Source organism: Musa acuminata, chromosome BXJ3-5, assembly GCF_036884655.1.
Source record: "Musa acuminata AAA Group cultivar baxijiao chromosome BXJ3-5, Cavendish_Baxijiao_AAA, whole genome shotgun sequence".
In the NCBI taxonomy this organism is placed as follows: Eukaryota; Viridiplantae; Streptophyta; class Magnoliopsida; order Zingiberales; family Musaceae; genus Musa; species Musa acuminata.
Genome location: NC_088353.1, coordinates 19,204,028 through 19,230,728, shown reverse-complemented (window position 1 = coordinate 19,230,728; position 26,701 = coordinate 19,204,028). Strand labels below are relative to the sequence as shown.

The window sequence follows — 26,701 nt, the reverse complement described above, 5'->3', positions numbered from 1 at the left end:
GAAGATTCTGACGAGAAAGCGCTCAAGCTCGTCTTCATCAATGATGACAAGGCCAGTGACCATACAGTTGAGCATCTTCTCCCTTTTGGCATTGGAGTGCATCATTGGCGAACAATGCGAATAAGGTAGAGTGCATTATTTTCAATGGCTTTTTTCCTTCGTTACTGTTATGCCTACAAGAAAGTCAAATAAATAATGAGAACAAATGGGAGGAAGAGAGAAGAAAAGAGATAACGGGAGGATCACCTCCCTTCTAACATCGGAGAGGATCATAGGTAGATTAGACTTTGATTGCAATAAAATAAAGAAAACAATGAGAATAACAGGGCATCGAGCAACGAAACAAAGATAATCATTTCCGATTCTTGCTTTCATTCATTATCACTTTAGCTTAAAAAGTCAAGAAAATAATAAAAAAAAACAGAGGGAGAGACAAGAAAAGAGAAAAGGATCTCATCTATCATATCAGAAGAAAACAGTAAATGAGGTGGAGTTTGTCATTTCCAATTGTTGCACTCATTTGCCACTGCTTTGGCACGATTATTATGCTCACAGTACCAAAAGAAATGTGCTTGTATATGAAACATTTCTTTCTTTAATATGTTATCATGGCCAAGATTATTTCCAAGATGTTCTTGGTGACGAAGACAACTTATTTCTTTTCAATTATGTATTATAATATTCATTTAGTGGGTTTGATGTGAAAATTCTTAATCAATTTAATTACAAAATCTGAAAAAATGCAGGAAATCAAATACATTATTGAGTCCAGAGTCTGACTTTAGAAATTTAAGTCACTATTGATGAATTGTTTAACAAGAACAATATAGTATGAATAAAATTCAACTTTGATATTTGAAAAATGAATTGGATAATATTATTTGAGAATATAATATGATATAAAATACCACTATGGACAAAAGCCAAAACAATGAATAAATGATAATGTATGAGATCGAGATACTCGTGAAGTATGAAACCATAACAAATGTAACAAAAATATCTAATTAAATTATCATTTCAGATATGGTTGATATATCATAGCCAAATAACCAATATGTCGATGTTAGGTGGCCAACACGTTAGTGCCAATTGTCCGAGTCGAGTGGTTCACACCTCTCAACCACGTGATAAGCCTATTAACACTTAGTGAATCTTATCCTGCCAACCAATCACTCCCACCATTCGTCCGAATGTTGCACCATCCCGAATTCAATGCAAACCAACGACAGGTATGTCCGAGAACAACGCTCCACATTCCGACGAAGAACGTGCCATTCGGAGGTAACGACTATGGGAAACCACCCCAATAAGAGTTTTATAGGAACATCCTAAGAAACAATCTTGAACTCAAAATCTTTCCGACCAAAATTGGCATCGAATGTGAATTGTCAGAATCATCAGATCAACTCAAAGAATGGACTATGTCAGATTTGAATCAGCTCCCATCTCAGACAACCAAAATCTAATTTAACAACTCTATTAAATGAACATATATGATCCATTTAGTAATGTGGCATATATATACATACATGCATGTCATTTTTTGTATTTATATTACGAATAAAATTTGGTGTTTTCCTTAAATATTTCAATGCACAAGCTTGCTAGTGTTCCTGATACAAACATCTTAATGAGAAAATCCAGTGAAACCGACTGCTCCCTAATGATTAGTGAAGCTTTCTACAATAATGCGTTAAAACTCAACTTATTAGAAAGCATATTAAGGTATCACGGTTCATCTCAATCTGATAATAATAGATATCAGTACATTCAAACAACCAAATCAGGGTATCGAAGTAGTAAATCTACTGTTCAGATCAGTGAGCAGATTGAGTAGTTGCAGTCTTCTTGAAGTCGATCTTGTCAACCTTCACCTCTCCATCGATAAGCTCGTAAACATAAACCACAACACGAAGGCCATCAATGTCCATTAGCACGAAACTGGGGTTGACATCATAAGTTATGCTGCTATATGCACCAGTTGCTGAGCCAGGGTTTATGACGACACCTCCCTCATGCTTGTAGGCCTTGAACTGATGAGTGTGTCCAGTCACAAGGATATCTACATCCAGTTGTCTCTGAAGCATGGCTAACGAGTCCAAGTCACCCCACGGGACGATCTGCATTGATTGAAAACAAAAATAAAGACATGGCAGATATGCTGACTAATATCCACTTGGAAAATATTGGAAAAAATAATAACTGAAACGAACTGACAACTGGAAGACTTCGTGGGAAATGAATTTTGTGTAGCCTTCACCAGTGTATATAACCAGCCACGTGAAGAAACTTCTAGACAGTTTCTAAACACCTTAATTTGCAACAAAAATATAAAAAATCCTTTCGCAATAATGCTAACAACCTAAATTTAACATGAAAACGTGTTCTTAGCTAAATTCAAGATGAAACGAAGGAACACATCGGCAGAAATTAAAGTTGTGGAACCTCTCGATGGTTTAGGTTGACAACATTGGAAACAGGTTTGTCCAAGGGGCTTCACTCTGTCGAAAATCACCAAATGCATATTGTCTGCATTTCCTGAAACACACTATAAATCTGCCTCTCCAACTCTTTGATCCATCATAAACTGAATTTAAATAAATGCAGACAATTTATCATCCTTCAGGGAATACTAAGGAACTCAGCTTCGTGGGATTAATTGACATTTTATTCTACAATGTTTTAACGAAAAGTATGCTGATTTAACACAAAAAAATACTCCAGCCATGTTGTCAATTCCTTTCTGAAAACGAGGTAGACAGTTCATTCAGTGCATATAATATGTATAAAGAGCATCAGAAATAGAAAGAAAAATCCATAATCACTGTCTCAAAACAAAGGAAAAACAAACCTGATGACCATGACAAAGCCCAAGCTTGAACTGACCAATCATAAGAGTCTTGTTTTCTGGATAACGAACATCTTCATCATATTCACCTCGAGTAATATGCAGGTCAGGACTTAAGCTTTTCAAGTAATCATGAACTTCCTACAGAATTACAGCTTCTTTGAGATGTCAACTTCATGAAAATATTGCCATAAAATAAGTGAACAATTTCATGAAAACCATTTTGAAAACCAAGAGTGGTGATATAAATAAACAATTTGCTCAACATGTTCAACCAATAAAACCCAAAACACTTAACCACCCAGGAAAATCTGGCATCTATTAGTAAACAAAGGAACATGTGCAAAATAGTGAGATTACAGTCTGGCAATAACAAAAGATAAAACAGTATGGTAATAATACAAGGTATAAGATAAAACATTATCCTTGTTCAGTCTGTGTGGACATCTATAGTTTTTCCGATAATATTGTCAAAGCTTTTGCTCTCGTATGTGCAACTCCTTGTCATATTCGAAGCCTCCAAGAAGGCAACCACACTCACTCATAAAATAATTGTTTTACACTTAGAATGGTTTTCTATCTAAAATCTGCAAACAATGGCTTGTTGACAAAGACTTTGTCGAATCATTGCAAGGTCTTGATAGCAAATCCAACCTTCACCACTTACCATTTGTCAAAAAAGGGCTTGTTAATATTTTTGCTAAGCTACTAGAAAGTCACAAGAATTTTTAGCAGTCAAGAACAAGTTCAAGCTAACACAACAAATTTAACGTCTTAAGAGTCTTATGCACATTCAGTTCAATTAGAAAAATCAAGGACGATGTGTTAATGGTATGCAAATGCACACTTACTGTGGCCAAGATGCAGTTGCTCTATCAAGCCTGAAAAAACAGTTAAAGACTGTAACATACTATAAATATGAAGCTTTACAATCCTTGATCTTTTCCTGTTACTAGTGCTTGAATTTCATTTGAGAAGCTAACTAATATGAATTTGGGTCACAACCCACAGTAATAAAGCCACATTGCTATTAGTAATTTTTCCAAATACATATGCAATGTTGTGATACTTTCATTTGGACACTTGCATGAAAACATACAAATTATAAATGATTCCACCATAGCTTCACAACTTTAAGTTCTCACACACAAAATTTGCTTCTCTATCATAAAGGCATATATAATGGCCTACTTCCAGTAAAAGATTCTCCATTATAGATTCCAGCGAAAATTGTCCCTCCACTAACATCTTCCTAGAAGCATAAACCATAAAAAGCCCATTAATTATGGATTCTAGTGCATTTTGATGCCTGAAGAAATCTTGCAGGAGTGACAACGATAACGATGCTATATATATATATATATATATATATATATATAAAGGATACAGAATCATTAAAAAGAAAGTGGAAAAGAAGCACCTTAATGCAAAGATTTCCAGTACACAAGATGTGCTGAATTTTCCCAGGCACAAGCATGGACTTAAATTTGGCAGGCAAATCGGGCGCCCGGTGAGGGATGTGGAGATCACCAATGGCTAGAACGAGCACCATTCTCCTCCAGCGTAAAAGACCAAATCAAACTTCAAGCATCTTTAAATCCTGCAAAATCAAATCTTGATCGATCAAAAGCATCTAACCCTAGATCACCCTAAAATTCGACGGCGCGCATAAATTGCAACAACGAAAATTATAAGGCTCAAACTAGCGAACAGTCACAAAGGCCACCGATCATTCAAACTCGACAATCAACGGGACCTAACTACAAAGGAAGAGAAAGAAACGATATTTCTTAAAAGATCGGGCTCGTTGAGCTCATCAGACTCACAAGAGATGCTAAATTATAAGGACGATCTCCTATTGTTTCGATTGGAGAAGGGTTTGATGTATCGGCCTGAAACCGTTGCATTCTGCTCATGCTCGAAAGAAACAACACAACGCCCAGAGAAACGGGATTGGACGAATACCTGGAGCGGAAGACGGGCAGAGAGAAGGACCCGATCGAAGCGATCGAGGAGAAGACAGCAGGAGATTCGCGGTTGCCCCGAGGGAAGGCGGCCCATTTAAACCCATTTCGCCGGTCCATTGCAACGTGCAGTTCGATTTACATGTTCCGGCGGATCTGTTTAAAACCCGTTTGTTTCGCGTTGGTTGGTTGGTTTTCATTTGGGCAAAAAAATCGCATATATATTCCTCTAATACTACTGATTTGCGTACTTAACCCTAAATTTAAATCTAACATTATAGTTAAACTTCGACTACTAATTAAAAATCTAATAAAATATGATTAAAATTATAAAAAAAAATTAAAAATCTAGAAGCATGAAGTTGTATGCTAAGATTTATTCCGTATGGTTCCTTATCCCTCAGTCAATATGATACTAAATGTAATTATCAATACTTTCCACTAAGAAATCAAGGGTTATATTATTATGTTATATTATTATGTCTCTCGGTCTAGTAATTACTAACCAATTTTCTTACTCATCTATGTAAGCTGATAAGAAGATAGATATCTTAGAGTTGTTGGACAAATTATAAAGGTTGATTGAAGCTAATAATAAAAAAAAAAAAAAGAATACATCAAGATAGCTTGATTCTCATGATCCCCTATATCTTTTGGTTATGTTACTAGTGGTTTGCTCCAAAAGAAGGATGTTTGTGATGCTCCACACACTTCTTATGTGGGAGAGTTTGACGCTTTGTATATTGTAATCATATTTATTCTTAATATGATTTGTTTATATTCTTACAAATAATAATAATAATAATATTATTATTATTTGTTATAAATCAGATAATAATATTTTTAGAAAGTGGATATATATTAAGATCCCAATAACTTGGAAAATTATTTTACCGTATGCATCATATGGGTTGTACAACATATATCTCAACAAGTATGTCCCGGTAACTTGAAAAATTATTATATATATCTCAACAAATATGTTTCAGATATTTAAATGTGATAGATGATACTTCAGAGATATGCACTTAAATAAAAATAAATATTTTATACACTTCATGATATTAAGATAAATAGTGATATTGCATTATAGAGCATTAAGAATACAGACTGTGTATGTATTAAGGCTCAAGTAAGAAGCCTTACAGAATAAAGTACAACACCTAAATACTTTAGAGAGAGTTGGCATTTGACAACATCTTACGATCAACTAATACATAGAAAAGTCATCATTTGTTTCATACTCGAAAAAAGAAAGATTTAAAAGAAATTTTATTTTATTTTAACAATTGGGCCCCCACAATTTATTTCACGGGTTACATGAGTTAATAATAAAAACATGTATACCAATCATACTAAAAATATAATGTTGTCATTTAGGATTTATATGTGAGTCTTGGGTCTCATTCGATTCTTTGGTTTCAACAATGTAAATTACATGTGAATATAAAAACATTATGTTTGCAATTGCAGAAAACTGTTAGGCTCAAATTACGATTCATGAAGAAAGTTGAGCATACGAGTCACATCTACATAGGAATAACTTTCAGTTTTCAATTATAACTCTATGATTATTAAGACTAACAGAAAAAAAAAACATTGTGAGAATAGTATGATGGCATCAAAACATCTTTTTTTTGAAGATAATAATGGTCAACAGTTACAATTACAAAATACAGTAAAAGAGGATATTGACCCCTTCATTATATAATTTATGAATGGTATGCCAAATGACAAGATGCAAGATATTCAGAAAAACCGAAAAGCAAAGGCTTCTAACTAAGATACATGATTTAATTAAGTTAACCATAGTAATAAACAAAACTAAACATCACTTAATAGGTAATAATTTACTTGGATGGAAATAAATAGTTTTTTTATTTAAAGATGTATTTTTGGATCTGGACAAATACAAATTGCTGGATTTTTTTTTATGGATGTATATATATATATATATATATATATATATATATATATATATATATATATATATATATATATATATATATATATATATATATATATATATATTAAAATAAATAAAAATAATATAAATCAGAGATATTTTTGTCCGAATAGGAATTTTAATTTTCTATTTAAGTGGAAATAAATCATATATTACAAAGGATATTTGTATTTTCCGTTTGAAATAGTTACTTTTTATTTTAATAGATAGAACAGAGTATTTTTATTTTTCTTTGGTGGAAATAAGAAAAATCCAAACAAATCAGGAATTTTTTTATTTATTTAAGGAAACATATGACCAACACTGGATAATTTTTCTATAAAATACACATATTTTGGGTAATTCTCAATCGATATCTCTACTTTTATTTTTTTTCAAAAATACCCCTAATTTAATAAAATATCCAAACTATCCCTTAAAATTTTTCTGTTTATTACAGTGTTTTTGGCATGTTATAGTGCTTTGGACACCATAACAAAAATATTATGAAGCCAACTTGAAAATATTGTAAATGAGTCAAATAAAATTAAAATATACTATAAATTATTTGATATATCATACTATGATTTAAATAAATATTTATAGTAGTTTATAAACAACACTACCCAAATAAAAACTAAAATTTGACTTATTATAGTATTTTAGCCTCTACAATAAAAATTACTATAAAATATATAAAGAATATTATAAATGATCCAAATAGACTCCACCACACCAATTATAATCCTAAAAACATGATATCGTAATAGTCTATAAACAATAATAACCAAAGAGGCGATGTCACTTATAATATTCTTCAAAAGCATTTATAGTATTTTTAATATCTCAATAAAAATATTATAAGTGTTATTCAAAAATATAATAAATGAGCTAAATAAAAATGCTGCAATAGTTTGAAACCAGTTAAAATGGATGAAAAAATAGGAGGAAACGAGTTGGTAGGGATATTTTGGATATTTTAAATTAGAAGTACTGTTTGGGAAAAAGGAAAAGTGAGAGGCACCGATTGAAAAATATGAAAAATGTGAGTGTTTTCTAGAAAAATCATCCATTAACATTTAAGAAAATATATGTAGTTAATCAGTTTATCAAAAGATGTGCCCCAGAATCTTTTCTTTTTTTTTGTTTCTAGTATTTTTTAATAATAGAAACAAAAGTAAAGATATATATATATAAGGGAAGTCGATAAATAGTTGATCAAAAGATGTATGATTATTTTATATATTTTTTTATAAAAAAAATCTTAGATATAAATTTCGAGAGTCCTAATCAATCAATCAATCAATCAATCAAGAATAATAATAAATAACTATAACAGTAATGACAAATAATAAATTTTATTTTGAAATGACAACTAGATATTTAATTCAAGTTTTTTTAAGAAGTAATCAAACACTTGCGCAGAGATTAAACATAAATATATAAGCAATTTTTCTTTTATTGTCAAGTTGTCACCTTATTTCATTTTAATCAAAGGGGAATTACGCTTAGATGGTTAGAACAAGAATAATAATATTTTTTATTCACAATTTGAAAAAATAAATAAAATATTAAAAAAATAAAATTCAAAGCGCGTGATCGTTGTCTTAAGCGTATTCCCTCTGCTAGAAAATATTGATTCTTGGGGTTAAGAGTTAAGATATAACAGTATTCTACCGTTGCATGTAGCGAGGCAAACAACATTCCGCTACTCGAACATTTCCGAATGTTGATTCTTGGGATAACGTGGCAGCAAATCATCATTAGCTGAAAGAGTTTTTGTGTGTGTGACGCTTTTTTATCCGACAACATCTATTTTTTTTTTTTTTTCTTTTTCTCTTAGTTGTTGTTGTTAGGATCGAGAGCACTAAGAGGGGGGGGGGTGAATTAGTGCAGCGGAAATCTTATATTAATTTAAAAACCTAAAGCTGCGTACGTTCAAAAACTATTATGATGCAAAAGCAAATTCTCAGTTTGTATCTAAGTGCAGTTTGCGTCTAAGCGCAGATTGCGTTTAAGCGCAGTTTTGCGTCTAAGCGCAGATTTGCGTCTAAGCGCAGTTTTGCGTCTAAACTCAGATTTACGTCTAAATGCAGATTTACGTCTAAACGCAGTTTTACGTCTAAACGCAGTTTTACGTCTAAACGCAGATTTACGTCTAAACGTAGTTTTACGTCTAAACGCAGATTTACGTCTAAACTTTGAAACATGTTTGTATACTCGCAGAAGGCAGTATGCAGTTGAAATCAAGACGTAAACGTGAACTGAAATCTGACGATTGAGCGAGAAAAGCCGATTTACGTCTGAATGCAGTTTTGCGTCTAAATGTTGAAACTCGTTCGTAAAATCATAGAGGACAGATTGCAGTTATTAATAGGATTAAAATGTAAGCGTAAACTGCAAAGAAGCTCGTTCGTAAAAGCACGGAAAACAGTTCTGCAGAATCAAACGTAAACGTAAACTGTAATGTATGAAAATACGAATTTACGTCTGAATGCAGATTTGGAAGAACAGCACTTAGAATTTGTTCGTGAAAGCGCAGAGAGCAGTAGAGATGAGGGAGGTTTGCAGTAATGATAAAGTGCTCGAAAATAAACGCAAACCAGAGATTTAGAGTGGTTCGGTCAGCCTTGACCTACTCTACTTTTGGCTTCCTCCACCGATGAGGTTGCCGACGTCAACTAGGTGCCTTCCTTCAATGGGCGAAGGCCAAACTTCCCTCTTACAATTTCTCTCCTTTTGACAGGCTTAGGAGACAACCTTTACAGACCTTTCTCTCCTCACTTTACAATCAAAAACTTGAAGAACAGAAGGAGGAGACTTAAAGGCTTTACAACACTTTTGAGCTCTTAGAATCACAGAAAAGATCAAGATTTCGGTATAGGTCTGTATCTTTTCAGTGCTGAATGGGTGGGGTATTTATAGGCCCCAACCCAATTCAAAATTCGAGCTCAAATCGATCAAATCGATCAAATCCCAGAATTCTGGGATCAGGCGGTTGCACCTCTCGACTGGAGAGGTGGCACCGCCTGGCAGAGCTCGAAGACTGAGCTCTGCCGATTGCTTCTCTCTGCCAGAGCTCGAAGACTGAGCTCGATGGTTGCATCACCTGGCAGAGCTCGAAGACTGAGCTTGGTGGTTGCATCACCTGGCAGAGCTCGAAATCTGAGCTCGGTGGTTGCATCACCTGGCAGAGCTCAAAACTGAGCTCAGGCTGATCCACCTCTCTGCCAGAGCTCGAAGACTGAGCTTGGTGAATGCATCACCTGGCAAAGCTCGAGACTGAGCTCAGGCTGATGCACCACTCTGCCAGAGCTCGAAGACTGAGCTCTGTGGTTGCATCGCCTGGCAGAGCTCGGAACTTGAGCTCTGGCGGTGCAACCTCTTGGCTGGGGCGGTTGCACCTCCCAGCCTCGCAGCCCTGGCGGTTGCACCTCCTGGCTGGGGCGGTTGCACCTCCCAACCCCACAGCCCAGGCGGTTGCACCTCCTGGCTGGGGCGGTTGCACCTCCCAACCCCACAGCCCAGGCGGTTGCACCTCCTGGCTGGGGCGGTTGCACCTCCTGGTGCAATCAGGGTCCGAATGGTTCACTCCATTCGGCCCACTTTGAATCTTTTCAGGGGCCCAATTGCCCCAAGATTAAGCTAATGGGATCACCTCCCATTTTCATGCTTAATCATCATGCTAACTACGATTAACTCTAAGACAACTTCTGCAGCTTTGCTCCGATGCGTCAATCGCTTCTTCCGGCGAGTTTCCGGCCAACTTCCGTCGATCAACCGATAACCCTCGGTGATCCTTCTGCGGACATCCGGCATACTCCTGGACTTTGCGACGATCCACTTGGCGAGTTCCGACGAGCTTCGCTTGGCAAGCTTCTGGACTTCTCGGATCTGTTCTCTCTGAACCTCCGACGACCGTCCGAACTTCCGTCGAACTCTCGAACTCCCAACGTGATCATGATCTTGACTCCGGCGCAACACCTGCTGCTTGTCTTACTCTTATCGTAGTTAATCCTGCACAACAAAAACAAAACTTCGATCGAGACAATTAATCCTAAGCAATTAACCAAGTTGTCCGACATGTCATTGGTCTCTCGACGCTTCGTCCGATTCTTCGGCGCATCGTCCTCTCCTGCAGCCTATTGCCCAATCGGCCAATTGACTCCGCAACTCCGATATCCTTGGCACAATACCTGCTCTTCTTGGCCGAATGCCCGAGTCCATGGCCCGAAGCCTTCTGTCGATACGCCGACCGATCCACCGGCCCGACGTCCAATCTTCTGACATGTTCCTTCGGCACAACATGATTTTCCTGCTTTAATTGTCTCATCCTGATCGAAGCATCCTGCGTCACTCAAAACGCAGATTAAATCATAAACATATATCAAGTAGTTTCATCATCAAAATACGAGATTCAACAGTTGTTTTTTTTTTTTTTTTCACTAAGTTTTGTTAGAATATGTGGCCTTTTATAATTGAATAATAGATATAATAGAATAACTAATTGGGTTCCGTTCAGATATTTTAGCCAATAGACTAAGTCCACTACGGAACGATTCCTCGTAACCTTGATGGGAGGAAATCTCCTGAGATCTCATCGTAGACCCTCTGCTCTCACCTATAAAAGGATATGACCTCTAGGGGTTGAGAGTGTGTTAAAGCATTGGCATTACGTACAGACGCATCTCTCCGTCGAGGGATTTCAGTTTCCCCAAAACCTCTTTCTCCCAAAAATCCATCACTCTCAAGTGTGGGTCCTGTGAAAGGATAAGAAGAGAGGAGAAAGGATCTGCGACGGTGGCTGCAACTTTGGATCGGTGGCTGGCTGTAGCAATCTTGAATTAAAGACGGTGCTTAGAAGATCAACCAGATCTCTGAAGAGATGGCATCAAAAGGTACGCATCATAATTAGATCTATACATTTTTTATTTCAATCCTGGCATATAAGTTATTTCCGCATGATAGATATAACATAATTATAGACTTTATGCTTACAATTGGTATCAGAGCCCGGCTTTTGAAATCAAATGTATTAGATCTGTAAATTTATTTACGATGGATAAAATTACCTTCATCTTTCAAGAATTGCTAAGCAGTAATGGTCACCGTCGACCTCGCTGCGAATATGCGACTACGCCGGGTAGCGTACGCATCACAGAACCCGTCCCATGTGCGAATCTGCGACTACGCCGGGTAGCGTACTATCACGGACAAACTTCGAAACAGGATGTTTGATGTAATGCTTATGTATGTCCGTGTCTTTTGGCATGTTCATGCATTGTAAAGCATGTAGAGGGGCGGCCGAAGGCTTGATAGTCCCATTTTAGTTGGGTTGGTGGCCTCTTTTGGCTTGTAAATAAAAGTTGTGTCATGTGGACACGTGGGAGAGATTTTCAGTCTATAATAGACCATTTTACCCTTTGTTGTGCCACTGTTCAGAGCTTGTAAAGCCTGTTTGTAATTTGCATTGTCTATGAAGTGTTTTTCAGAGATGTTTGCTTGTGGATCCCGATTGAGGCGTTCTCTCTAGCCCGTTCTCTCTTTTGTTGGTCCTAAGGGACAATGAGAGACTTCGGGGAGGCTGACCTTTGCGGACGAACACGCAAGGGTGCCGCACGACTTAGGCAAAACCATCTAAGTCCGTGACAGATGGTATCAGAGCGGGACAAGCACTCATAGAAACACTTAGCATGCAAACGTGGGGGACCTAGCGGGACTGCGTTGAGGGCAGTCAGCACACGCGCGACCGTTTGGGGGAAAACGGGCATGGAGATGTAGGGAAAAGGAGTCGTTCAGAGGAGCGGGCATCTGACATTGGCATTCAAAGGAATGGCCAACCATTCGCACAAGAGGCACCACGAGAACAGGCAAGCTTGGAAGAATGTGGAGCGCACAAAGGTTGGGATGGCTGAGTTTGAGCTACAGCTCAACGTTGACAACTATACTTGATGGTGCTCAAGACAAGCGAGACGCTTGGTAAAGGATGAGACCATCCAAGGTGGAATGAGTTGCTCAACGACCAAAAAGAGTTTTGCAAAGCTCACAGAGATGAGGGGAATTGCTAACTCGAAGAATTTGGTACTCGTGCATGGGCTTGTATGCGGATGATGGAATGTTCGTGGCCATGCCAAGGTGCCGAAACTCGGCGCCATGGAGCATTGAAACTTTCTCTTCGGCATGTGAAGGATACGTTCATAGGAGGCGGAAGTGTGCAACGAGTTCAGCATGTTGCTAGGCCTTGAGTGGTGCAGCGGGGGCTGTATTGATGTGGAGTCGCAATCTAGCAAGTGCGTTTGCAGGAGGCAGAACAGTGCACAGTTTGTTCAACAGATTGGAGTAGTCCAAGGGGATGGTGGTCTCCGAAACGAAGAGAGATGTTGCTCCAATGGGACAGTTATCTAGGAGGGATAAGTCCCGGCTCTCCAGAGGGAGAATCATGTGTGACGGACCGCACATGTTGAGGAGGAGTACCTCAACAAACAACAACTCCACGAAGCTCAATGGACTGAGCAAGCGACGAGGAGTCGTCGCATGATCTCGCTTGAGAGAATGCATTGGTGGATGCATTGCGAGATCAAGTGGGGGAGCGACCCAAAGCAACTTAAATGAAGGCACACTTGGAGTCGATGTGGAGATCGGACTCAAGGGAGGGCTGACCCGTGGAATGGTGGGCACGAGGGCCACCATCGACTCAATGTCAAAACGAGGAGCGGAGCAACTTGGGTGTAACTTGGCGAAGTACTCAAGCCGCATGAAGGGAACCAGCATAGAAGTTGGAACGTGGAGTAGAGGCACAGTGCTTTCCTTAGACAAAGGTCAAGGACATGAACTCTTGCAAAAGCAAGAGTAGGATCATGTTGTTCCATGGATCCTTCATTTTGACGGAGTGGACTCTTCTTGCATGGTGCCAAAGACGAAGGGAGCTTCGGGGCACATGCACTTTATCTCGGAGAAGCATTTGATGGAGGAACTAAGGCGACTCAATTTGTGGAGGCGAAGTTGGGTTCAGAAGGCCTTAGCACGGGGCAAGAGGACGTAGAGGCGGGTACTCTTGAAGAATATGCCATAGTGTTGCCATTCAAGTTGCCGTGAAGGAAGCGGTGCGCAGCGGAGATTGTGCTGGTAGGGGTAGAGGCCCAGGATCCAGACAATGGTGCACAAATTATAGTGAAGTCGGTGGACTTCGGGAGCTACTAGGCGACGAACTGTCCTAGAGCGATGCTTCATCTAGGTGTGACCCAAGAGTGGGTGGATGAAGGTCGATTGCCAAAGAAGCGAACAAAATCGAAGGTGGAGGAGACCCTACGATGTATTGGCAGAGGCCACACATGGAGGGTTCAATTTGCTAGTGTTCACCTCCTTCTTTCTTGCTGAAAATCTGTAAGAGAGTGAACCGCTTATAAAAAGTTGTAAGAGGGGTATTTGCCCTTCCCTTTCAAGAGATTTGCTAGTGGAAGGTGGGAGCCTCATCGAAGAGGGCCTCGCAAGTGGATGTAGGTCATTTGACCGAACCACTTTAAAATCGGCGTGATCTCTGGTTTGCATTTCATTATTGCTATTTACATTACTACAAACCTTCTTACGTGCTTTATTTCCTCATTACCTTTGTTGCACAACTTTACGAATACGCTTTCAAGTTATGCACTTCCGAGTTCGATTTTTATCGTACGAAAGATTTGTCAAAACCGACGTTTTAATCCGCTGCACTAATTCACCCCCCCCCTCTTAGTGTCGCTCCGATCCTAACAAATTGATCCTACTCTTTTGGGTATTGGATCTCCATCCAACTACCCAAGCCTCTTAGATTAGTGGATCTCTATCCAATAATATCTCATTGGCTCTTATTTGATCTCATCCATAGGATCCTATAATTTTAAGGGCTTATTAGATATACAATTAAATAGGGGCTCTAGCGGATATCTCATATCCGAACCTCTACTCATCGCAACACCAACCATATGTGTGTGACCCTCTAGGCTTAATATCGAGTTGGCTTGAGTCATACCTATCAGAACTCCTTCTAGCTCAATGAATTATTATCTCTATAATAATTCACTCGACTCATCCATTGCGAACGTACTAGGCCACTACGTTGGAGTCTTCAATTACTATGTACCTCTAGTCCCTCATCCATCTAATATCCTTATGACCGTATACCGAGCATAGTGTTGTTAGACCCATATGGTTTCTACTCGAGTCTTGCTCTAATCAGATTCTCCCATAGAACTCTCTCTCTCAATTTGAATGACTCTAGCCAGGGATTTATCTGAGCAAGAACACATGGAATATTCCTCTCATGAGACTAAGAGTGGATGATCTTCTATTGATACTCAATAGTCATTGTAAGGTTGGCTACCACTCATGATGATCGGTTGTGCTAGATCTGAAACCTCCAGACCTATAAGTCTGGTATCAAAGAGTGGAGTACTTATACAGGACATCCTTAGTGTCTCACGTCTAAAGACCAGATACACTACTAGGATTACGGAATCGTTGTATGACAATAAGGCATCATCAACCATCTAGCATTTTGTAAGCGGATCAATCGGTGAACTCATTCTCCAATGAGCACCTATACTATATCCCTAGTATCCCCACACGAGCAGCTATGAGACCAACTACATCCATCATATGGATATGTACACAACACACCATTCTATCTAGTTATCTCGATGTCCCTCTTAAGTAATATATGACCGGGATTATTTAGGATTTGTGTTTAAAGGTGAATCGGTCTCATTATCGTGATCTCATCACGATCTGATTCCCATTGCATAAATCCATGGACGTCACAATATATTCAAGCAATAAGTAATATAAAGTGATAAAATATCAAAAAATAATAAGAAGTAAAAAGACTGTATGTCAAGCCACACATGCCATCACTCATGTGATTGGCTTGCCGGACACCGATGACTATCATGTGGCGTAGATGATTGATGCATATCTCTAAGGAAAGAATTAAAAGATTAGTGAAAGATAATATTTTGGAACATTTAGACTTCAATGATTTTGATGTTTGTATAGATTATATTAACTAAACGTAAACTAAGCATACATAGAAAAATACCACAAGAAGTAAATAACTTCTTGAGATTATTCATACTGATATATGTGGACCACTCCATATTCCTTGTTTTAGTGGAGAAAGGTATTTCATCATATTTTTAGATGATTTATCCAAATATGGTCATGTTTATCTAATACATGAAAAGTCTCAAGCCATTGACACTCTTGAAGTATACATAAATGAGGTTTAGAGACAATTATATAGAAAAGTTAAATTATCATATCTGATAAGGGTGGTGAATTTTATGACAGATATGATAATCCGATCAGAATATTAGTCATTTTCCTAGATTTCTAGAATAATATGGTATTTATGCTAAATATGCATTACCAAGTGTGCTACAGTAGAATGGTGTTGTTGAAAGACGAAATCGTACTCTTATAGATATGTTAGAAGCATGATGAGTTATTTCTTTGTACCTGAGTCAATATAGGGTGAAACTTTTAAGACACCCGTGCACATCTTAAATAAGGTTCCTAATAAGTCAATTTCTTTAACTCCATTTGAGTTATGGACTATTAAGAAGTCCAGTTTGAGACATTTGCATATTTGAGGGTGTCTTGCAAAGATAAGAGTATTCAATTCACATTAAAATAAATTGGATCCAAGAACTATTTCTAGATATTTAATTTGTTATCCAGAAAAATCCAAGAGATACGGATTTTATTGCCCTAATCATAGTACGAGGATAGTAGAGTCTGATAATGAAAGATTCCTAGAAAATGGTGAAATCAATGGGAGTGAAAAATCTCGAATGATCAATTTTGATATTGAGGAGATTTAGGTTGATTCATTTGTATGATCTCCTATTTAAGAAATTATTGTTCCTCAAATCAATGAGAGAATTAACGAGGGTGAATAACAAAATAACATTGATGAACTCTTATATGATGTTGATATCGCCGCTGATGATCTTGTAAAACAATCACAATTGGCAACTTTGAGAAGATCTCAAAGAAAAAGAAACATGTCATTTCTAATGATTATGTGGTATATCTACAAGAATCAGATTATGATCTAGGAAGAAAAAGAGACCCCTTATCGTTTTCACAAACCATAGAAAGTAATGATTCTGAAAAATAGTATGATACAATGAAAGATGAGTTAAAATCAATAGCCTAGAATGGTATCTATCTAGGAACTCATTGAATTGCCTAATAATTGTAAAAGAGTCAGTTTTAAATAGGTCTTTAAGACAAAACGTGATTCAACGGGCAATATCGAACAATATAAAGCCAGACTTGTGGCTAAAGGATTTTCTCAGAAAGAAGGCATCGACTACAATGAGATTTTTTTTTCTAGTTTTTAGAAAAGGCTCATTGAAAATCGTCATGGCATTGGTAGCTAATTATGATCTTGAGTTACATCAGATGGATGTGAAAATTGCTAGTCATAGGTGCCCAGCAAGCCAATCACGTGAGTGATGGCACATGTGACTTGATACAGAATCTTTTTGCTTATTATATTTTGGCATATATCACTTTATAACTATTGCATAAATGCATACATATATTGTGATGTCCTTGGATTTATGCAATGGGAATCGGATCGTGATGAGATCACGATAATGAGATCGATTCACTTTTAAACACATATCCTAAATAATCCCGGTCATAGGTTACTCGAGAGGGACATCGTGATAACCGGATAGACTAGTGTGTTGTATACCCGTCCATATAATGGATGCAGCTGGTCTCATAGCTGCTCGTGTAGGGACACTAGGGATACAGTACATGTGCTCATTGGAGAATGAGTTCACTGATTGATCCATCCGAGCCTTCTCGGTGAAGCCATAGAGAATTCTCTTAAGACTTTTCTAAGCCGATTGGATGTCAAAAGTGCTTTCTTGAATGGTTTTATTTCCGAAGAAGTGTATGTTAAACAACCTCCCAGATTTGAAAATTCTCTTATTCCTAATCATGTATTTAAATTGACTAAGGTTCTCTATGGCTTAAAACAAGCTCCTAGAGCTTGGTATGAAAGGCTTAGTTCCTTTCTTATTTTAAATAATTTTACAAAAGACAAGGTTGATACTACATTATTTATCAAATATTTTAAAAATAATTTTCTTATTGTTCAAATTTATGTTGACGATATTATTTTTGGTTCTTTGGATAAATCACTATGTGAATCATTTGCCAAATGTATGAGTCATGAATTTGAAATGAGTCTAATAGGAGAATTAACCTTCTTTTTAGGATTACAAATTAAACAACTTAGTAATGGTACATTTCTTAATCAATCTAAATATACATTAGAATTGTTAAACTAATTTAACATGGATGGTTCAAAAGCTATAAATACTCCTATGAGTACTTCCACTAAGTTAGACATAGATGAAAGTGGTGAAAGCTTTGATCAAAAAACATATAGGGGAATGATTGGTAGTTTACTTTACCTCATCGCAACTAGACCGGATATCATGTTTAGTGTAGGACTTTGCGCTAGGTTTCAAGCTAATCCTAAATTGTCTCATCTTAAAAGTGTTAAAAGAATCTTTAGATATCTTAAAGGAACTCCTAATTTAGGATTATGGTATCCGAAATATGATAAATTTGATTTAATAGCTTATGCATATGCCGATTTTGGTGGATGCAGGATAGATAGAAAAAGTACATCCAGAATATGTCAATTTTTAGGACATGCACTTGTTTCTTGGACTTCCAAGAAACAAAATTCGGTTATACTATTTATGACGAAAGCCAAATGCATAGCTACAAGTACATGCTGTGCACAAGTTGTTTGGATGAAGAATACGTTGGAAGACTATGAAATTTACTTAAAGAACATTCCCATAAAATGTGATAATACAAGTGTTATTTGTCTAATCAAAAATCCAATTCAACACTCTAGAACTAAGCATATTGACATTAGGCATCACTTTATATGAGATCATATCATTAATAATAATGTCATTCTAGAATTTATTAATACAAAGTATCAATGAGCGGATATTTTCACAAAAGCCTTAAATGAAGATCAATTTGACTTTATTAGAAGGGAATTAGGCATGTTGAATTGTTCTTGTGAATGAGCTTGATTGTATATATTTTTTAAAATTTTTTATCCTCTTTTCGGTTTTCGTGGATTTGACTTTTTTCCTTTTTGATTTTGAATGACATCTTAAAGAGCGATCCAAGACACTATCCTATCTTGAATCAAACACTTCTGAAAATAAAAAATGAGAAAAATATCATTTTTAGTAAACCAGCGGTGGCACCACCAGAACCGACGATAGTACCGCCTGGGCGCTCGGTCCCCAGGCGGTGGCACCGCTTGGTTGGCGGTGGCACTGCCCGAGAACCCCCTTATAAATAGGGGGAGTTACGGTCGGCCGTGGAACCGGCCCCAACCCATGAGAACCCTCCCTAGTACTCCCACTAAACCCTCTAGACCTCTCTCACCCTCATTTTATGCCTCTAGAAGCCTAAGAGAAGGGTTCTTCTTGGATCAAGCTCTCAACCTCCCAAGGAAATTTATATAAAGTAAGATCTGAAAATTTTTTTCTTCCTCTCATTATTTGGCCTATTCTTTACAATCTCTCTTGATCTATCATCATGATTAGATATGGCTCCTAAGAGATCATCAAGAACCAAAGGGAAAAGGGTGGAAGGAGATTCCTATGACCAAATCCTCTTTAGATCTAATGAAGTAACTCTTAGGTTTCCTAATTTCAAAACAAGAACAATACATAAGGGCAAACATGTTGATCTAGATGAACTTGGAAACCTAGAACTCATTAGATGGTTTGCAAATTTAGATGTCTTATCTCTCCTCCAAATCAATGAACCAACTTATCCTAGTTTGGTTAAGTTATTTTACGCAAACTTAAGTATGAACAATGATAGCTTAAATACCTACCTCTTAGAAATACAAATTCAAATCTTTGATAGCACTATATGTGAGTTAATTGGAATTACCGAAAAGGATATTGGTTGTTATTTTAGAAGTAAATGGGATATCAATGCAATCGGAGCAACTTACTCCAAAGCCTTAGAAACTGTTTTTACAAATCTAAACCTAGGCATGATTCCCAAAAGTTGCAAGCACTTGTTGCCCTTTAACTCTAAATTTCTTCATCACATCATGATAAGCATCCTATTTCCTAAACAATTTCATCATGATGAGATTAGTCAAATAGAGTTAAGTACTATGTATTGGATTATGACTGGCCAAAATAATTATTTTGGATACTTAATCCGGCAACATATGTAGGACATAATAGCTAAAGACTCAAAGCTACTATATGAGGGGTTAGTCACTCAATTAATGCTTTTCTATAATATTTGTGTCTCACCCGATGAAGAAATAATCTAGGTCGATCGATTTAACACTATCAACAGAAACCTACTCAAGAGACTTTGGTGCATTTTTAGCAATGGTATATGGATTAGGCAACCTAGAAGGATTGATCCAGTTCCCCCACTAGTAGAACACCCTGAAACACCCATTTTTAGTGGAAATGAATCTCCTCCTCCTAGTCCCTTTAATGCAGCACCTTTAGAACCAACTCCTACTTCATCTTCTGAAGATCTCATTATGGCAAAATTAAATCAAATCAAAACACAACAAGAGCAACTCAAATCACAGCAAAAGCAAATCCAATTACAACAAGTTAAAATTTTGAGGGAACTACAACAGATGAACCAAAAGATAGATGTCATATATAGGAATTCTGGAATTCCTCATAAGGAATAATCAATGTTTTTTCTTATTATTGTAAACCTTTATGCTACCTTGACATATGTTTGCATTATCCTAGTATATAATGTTGGATGTTTCTTTCTGAAATTTTATCAACATTTTGATGGCACCTTCATGTTATTTTGGATGATGTGTTATCTTCCTTGAATGAACGATCTTAATGCCAAGTTGAAGCTTTGTCAATTTTGCCATCTTCTTTTCATGATTTTTTTTCTTATGAGATGATTTTATGAATGGCTTCAATGATCATGAGTTTTAAGCTTAAAACCTCATCTCCTTTTTGTTGATGACAAAAGGGGAGAAGAATGTGTAAAAGATTGATGACTTGTGCAAAATATGAAATTACATATTGTATAATGCAATGAAAAATATCTTATATGTGTTTTATTCCTTAAAAGCATCGCAAAACTTTTTGAGCACATCACATATGAAAGTTTTTTAGATTGGTTGTCGTATCATGTTTATCAAGTTTTAAAATGATAAGCAATTATCTCATTATCAATATGAAATCATGCCTTTATATCATGAGATCCAAAATAAAATTTTATATTATTATTAATTCTTATCGAAATGATAATTATCTTTTATCATTCGGCTTGAAAATAATTTTCATGCCTTGAATTTATGAGAAATACAAAGTTTCGTATTTGCTCATACTTATTAAGAATAACGATAAGTTCAACGGATAGAACTTATCAGTTTAGACTTGAATTCAAAGAAATTGAATTCAAGTGTTTTTATCTTCTCGTTATATGGCATATAGATAGAGGGAGTTATGTTTAAATCCGTCATCAATTGATTGTCATCATCAAAAAGGGGGAGATTGTTGGATCTCGGATTTTGATGATGAAATCAATTGATGGGTTAATTGATCTAATCCATATTATTGAGTTAAGTATGTAGGATTAACTATGATAGCTTGAAGACATAAAGCAAGTCTACCGGAGTCAAGTTCGATGGGTGTTTGAGAGTCCGCCGAGAGTCCAAAGATTCATCGGAAGTGCTACCGGAACCGAGAAGAAATCGGGAAATTGCCGAAGTTTTCAGAAGTCCGCCGAAGAGATCGTCGTAGGTTCGCGAAGATCACCGAGAAGGTTCAGCTACTTGTCAAAGACTCGCTAAACTCACCACAAGATCAGGAGCCTGCTGGGAGTCTGCCGGAAGAAATCCGAGGGTGTATCGGAAGTCCGCCGGAAGATCGCCAGAAAGCTTGCCGAAAGGAAACTCGATATTGCCGGTTAAAAACCTGGTTAGGACTATGTCTTAATTTCATAGTTTGAATGTAATAAGGGTTAGGATTAAGAGTTTATCCTATAACCTAGTTAGGGGCCAATTGGGCCCTAATATGAACTGGTTTGGGCCAAATTTAGAGCCCAACCAATGACCCGTAAGGACGGGTGGTGGCACCACCAGACTGGGTGGTGGCATCGCCCAGAACTCAAAGGATCAGGTGGTGGTACCGTCGGACTAGGCGATGGCACCGCTCAGCACCCGAAAGGTCGGGCGGTGGCACCGCTAGTAAATGGCCAATATGACATTGACAGGCGGTGGCACCGCCAGCTCTGGGAACCCAAAGGAATTCAAAATTTGGAGCCCAAATTTGAATCCTCTTGGGGTCTATAAATACCCCTCAATTCTCAACAGAGAATACACCTTTTTGAGAAGTTAGAAATTGAGAAAAAGCTTTAGCAAAGTCTTATTTTCAATAACTTAAGTGTTCACCTCCCTCTTTCTCTTTGAAAAATCTGTAAGAGCATGAACCACTTGTAAAAAGATTGTAAGAGGGGTATTTGATCCTTCCCCTTTAAAGTGATTTGCTAGTGGAAGTTGGGAGCCTCATCGAAGAAGGCTTCGCAAGTGGATGTAGGTCATTTGACCGAACCACTTTACATTGTAGTGTTCCTTGAATGTGTGAGTGTTTAATATTTTGAACCACTTATCTTCTTAGCAGCAAACTATTCAGTTTTCTTCTCCCTACTCTTGACTTCCTTTACTCGAGCTATTTTAGCTAAGTCATCCTTCATCGAATTGAAATCTCTACACATTTACGAAATCGATTTCAAACTTATGAGTTTTAATCCGCTGCACTAATTCACCCCCCCTCTTAGTGCCGCTCCGATCCTAACACGCCTAACAAGGGCGGTACCACTTTAAAGTGATTTGCTAGTGGAAGTTGGGAGCCTCATCAAAGAAGGCTTCGCAAGTGGATGTAGGTCATTTGACCGAACCACTTTACATTGTAGTGTTCCTTGAATGTGTGAGTATTTAATTTTTTGAACCACTTATCTTCTTAGCAGCAAACTATTCAGTTTTCTTCTCCCTACTCTTGACTTCCTTTACTCGAGCTATTTTAGCTAAGTCATCTTCATCGAATTGAAATCTCTACACATTTACGAAATCGATTTCAAACTTACGAGTTTTAATCCGCTGCACTAATTCACCCCCCCTCTTAGTGCCGCTCCGATCCTAACATGCCTGACAAGGGCGGTACCACTACTGGTAGCAATAACTACCAGCGGTATCACCGCCCAGACCACCAGGGAGACTGGGTCTTATGGGCGATGCCACCGTCGGCCCTGACAATGCCACCGCCGGCCATGTTTTCAGGGGCTGATTGGGCTGTTCAATTCAGCCCAAATTGGCCCTGTTAAGTGCCCAATTGGCCCTTAATTATGTTAATGGGATTACCTCCCAATCCTAACTTAATTTATGCTCTAACTACAATAATTAAGACATGATCATGACTCTTCTTGTTCCGGTGCCTCAATTGTTCTTCCAGCGAGCTTCTGGCGTACTTCCGACGAACATCCAACGAACTCTCGGCAATGCTCCGGCGGACTCTCGGCAAGCTCCTAGATTTTATGACGATCTTCTTGGCAAGTTCCGATGAGCTTCTTTGGCAAGCTCCTAGACTTCTTGGTTGGTTCTAACAGAACTTCCGATGAACGTTGTGACTTCCGATGAACTCTCGAACTCCCAACTTGATCTCGATCTTAACTCCAACACAACACCTGCTTTATGTCTTATTGCTATCATAGTTAATCCTGCATACTTTTCTTAACATATAGATTAGATCAAACAAATTACAATTGACTTCATCATCCAAATCCGAGATTCAACACCTAGTTTATTGAATATCCATTAAGCCCATGAATTATTGGATCCTTTGGATGAGATCTAATAACAGCTAATGAGAGATTATTGGATATAGATCTACTAATCTAAGCAGTTTGGATAGTTGGATGTGTTAGGATCAAGTCGATACTAAAATGGAGGGTGAATTAGTGATTACGATAAAAACATTAGTTTTGAAAAATTATGTTTGATGAAACCCATATCAGAATTGATATCGAAAGTATGTTCACTTGATATAAATTTAATAAGCAATTAAAAATAGAGAACAACAGTAATAAAGAGCAAAAAGAGAGTGCACACCAAATTTATAGTGGTTCGGTCGTCATGACCTAGATCCACTCCCGATTCCTCCTCCATTAATGCCACCAGCGTCCACTAATGGTCTTCCTTCAATGAGCGAAGACCAACCACCCTCTTACAATACTTTCTCCTTTTACCCGGTTTAGGAGATAACCCATACAAGCCTCACACCTCTCTTGAATGATCACAAAACTAGAAAGGGAGGAGGAGGACACTAAGCAATTTTACAACATAAAATCTCAAGAATTTTATTCACACTTTCATTGCTCTTTCATGTAGGAAAGATTGGAGTATGTATAGGAGCCAATAACTTCAAAAATAGAGTCAAAAAGTGTCTCATCTTGGATTTTCGGGGTATTAGCGATACCACTGCCATTATTGGGCGGTACCATTGCTTGTAGAGTAACACTGGGCAGTACCACCGCCTGACAGAGTTTCAACGATCGGGCTTTGACGGTACCACTGCCTAGTCTGGGCGGTGGCCTCTTGGGAGGTTGAGCCTCAAGTGGTTCCACCGTTCACCCTAGGGTGTGCCACCGCTTGACATGGCTCCAAGTGCCACTGAATTGAGTTGGCCTAATTTCAACCCAATTATAGCTCAAAACTACTTTGATTGAGACAATTATTACAAAGTATTAATTATATGTTGTCTGGCATGTCATTGGTTCATTAGCGCTTCGTCCAATCTTTTAGCGCATCATTCTCTTTTGCGGCCTTTTGCCCAATCGGCATGTTGACCTTCGCAACTTCGATCTCCTTGGCGCAATGTCCGCTCTTCTAAGCTCGATGCCCGAATTTTTGGCACGAAGTCTTCTGTTGACACGTCGACCGATCCTTCGGCTCGACATCCAATCTTCTGACATATTCCACTCCGGCCCAACATTAATTCTTTCCGCTTTAATTATCTTTTCATAATCGAAACTAGTCTTGCATTACTCAAAATGCAGATTAGATCATAAACTCTATCAATTAGTTTTATCATCAAAATTTGAGATTCAATAATCTCCACTTTTTTTATGATGACAACCAATTAATAATGGAGTTTAAACCAAACTCCCCCTATCAATATGCCATATCGATAGAAACATAAATTCAGAAATAAAGTATTAATCCAAGCAATATGTCATCATAAAATTATGCATAATTAAAATTTCAATACATCATTCCATGCATAATCATCATTATAATTTCTCCCTCTTTGTCATTAACAAAAGGGAGAATTGCAACTTTCAAGATTTAGAGATATACAAGCTTAGGGATTTAGCAAATTTTTTTCATCACTTTAGAGCATGTAGGCTAGTGAGTTCTTTCTTTTCTTTTGAGAAGTGCAAGCTAGCAATTTTTGCTTCCTTTGCAATGTTCAAGCTAGCAATTTTTGAGAATATGAAGTTTAGCAAAGTTTTTGCTTCTCTTGAGATAGCAACATTTTGCTTCTATTTACGGTGTGCAAGCTAGCACCTTTTTTGCTAATTTTTGTGATGCTCAAGCTAGCAAGACTTTCTCCTTTGAGATGTGCATGCTTGTAAGTTTTGCCTTTCTTTGCAAGCTAGTAATTTGCTTTTCTTGAGATGTGCAACATTCTTTCTTCCTTTTATCATAAATAGGAAGGAGAGGAAGAAGAAGAGAGGAGGAATTCATTCATCACAAGAAAAATCAAGTTATAAGAACCAAATCCATAAAAGGATTTGAACCAAATCAAATCCATGAAAAAGAAGTTTCATTGAATCAAGCTTTTACTATCGCAAAGAAAAATGATTCATCATAAAAGATCAAAATGTGCATACTAGAAATTTATGAATCAAATCTCTATTCTTACAAATAGAAGGAAGGAGGATTCATAGGAAGTGATTATTACGTAAAAGATCATCACATAGGAAATGATCATCACATACCAAAAGTCCATGAATAAAAACTCTTCTTTCGTGAGTATAGTGAGGAAGAATTCATTGGAAAAGATCATCAAATGAAGGATAAAAAATCTATAAATAAAACTTCAAGAAGGTGATAGGAAACAATCTCGATAAAAAGAAAAATCAAGTTATGAAAAATCAAGAAATCTGAAAAATGTATAAAAGGAACTCATGCATTCAGAAGATTTAACATGCCTAATTCTTAGAGTATTGCATGCATCGTAATATTATCACGATGTGTATCATAATATTGAAAGGCGCATAACATCAAAAAGTACATCATAGAGTATAAGGATAAGGAGTATAGCATATCGAGGAGTACAATACATCAGGGTACTTTTAAGTTTTCTCCTTCAACAACAAAATGAATGGAGAAATATACAGGTTATTCAAGTGGTGGTAAACCAAAATACCTAAATATAGTATTAAACTACATATTAAAAGTGTCAAGTTATCAATGAATTTGCTGCATCTTAGTTAAGATTTGATCTTGACGTAGTTCAATTTGATCCAATTGAGTTACGATGGAATCGGCAGATGAGGTGGGTGTTGTCTCCGTTGGAGGTGCTACCTCAAAAGGACTAGTAGGAGGAGATTGACTTCCCCTATATATAGGTGTTTCTAGTTCTTGATCAGGTGAGGAAGGATTAGTTCTCCTAGGTAATCTAGTCCAAATACAATTTATTATTATACATTTTAATTTTCCTAGTAGGTTTTTATTGATGACATTAAATCTATTTAGTTTCATAGTTTCTTCATATAGTGGAATTGTTAGGATCAAGAGCACTAAGAGGGGGGGGGTGAATTAGTGCAGTAGAA

General features: G+C 37.3%; 1 protein-coding gene across 1 annotated transcript; it reads right to left on the bottom strand.

Annotated features, from left to right (window-relative positions):
• Positions 1-1,692: 1,692 nt before the first annotated feature.
• Positions 1,693-4,929, bottom strand: LOC103974375 (vacuolar protein sorting-associated protein 29). Its single transcript, XM_009389189.3, has 4 exons — positions 4,817-4,929; positions 4,272-4,451; positions 2,855-2,992; positions 1,693-2,123 (listed from the first exon to the last, which is right to left on the bottom strand). Exons 2-4 carry the CDS (start codon positions 4,401-4,403, stop codon positions 1,821-1,823), a joined length of 573 nt encoding a protein of 190 aa, XP_009387464.1. The 5' UTR covers positions 4,404-4,451; positions 4,817-4,929; the 3' UTR covers positions 1,693-1,820.
• Between the last annotated feature and the right edge of the window lie 21,772 nt (positions 4,930-26,701).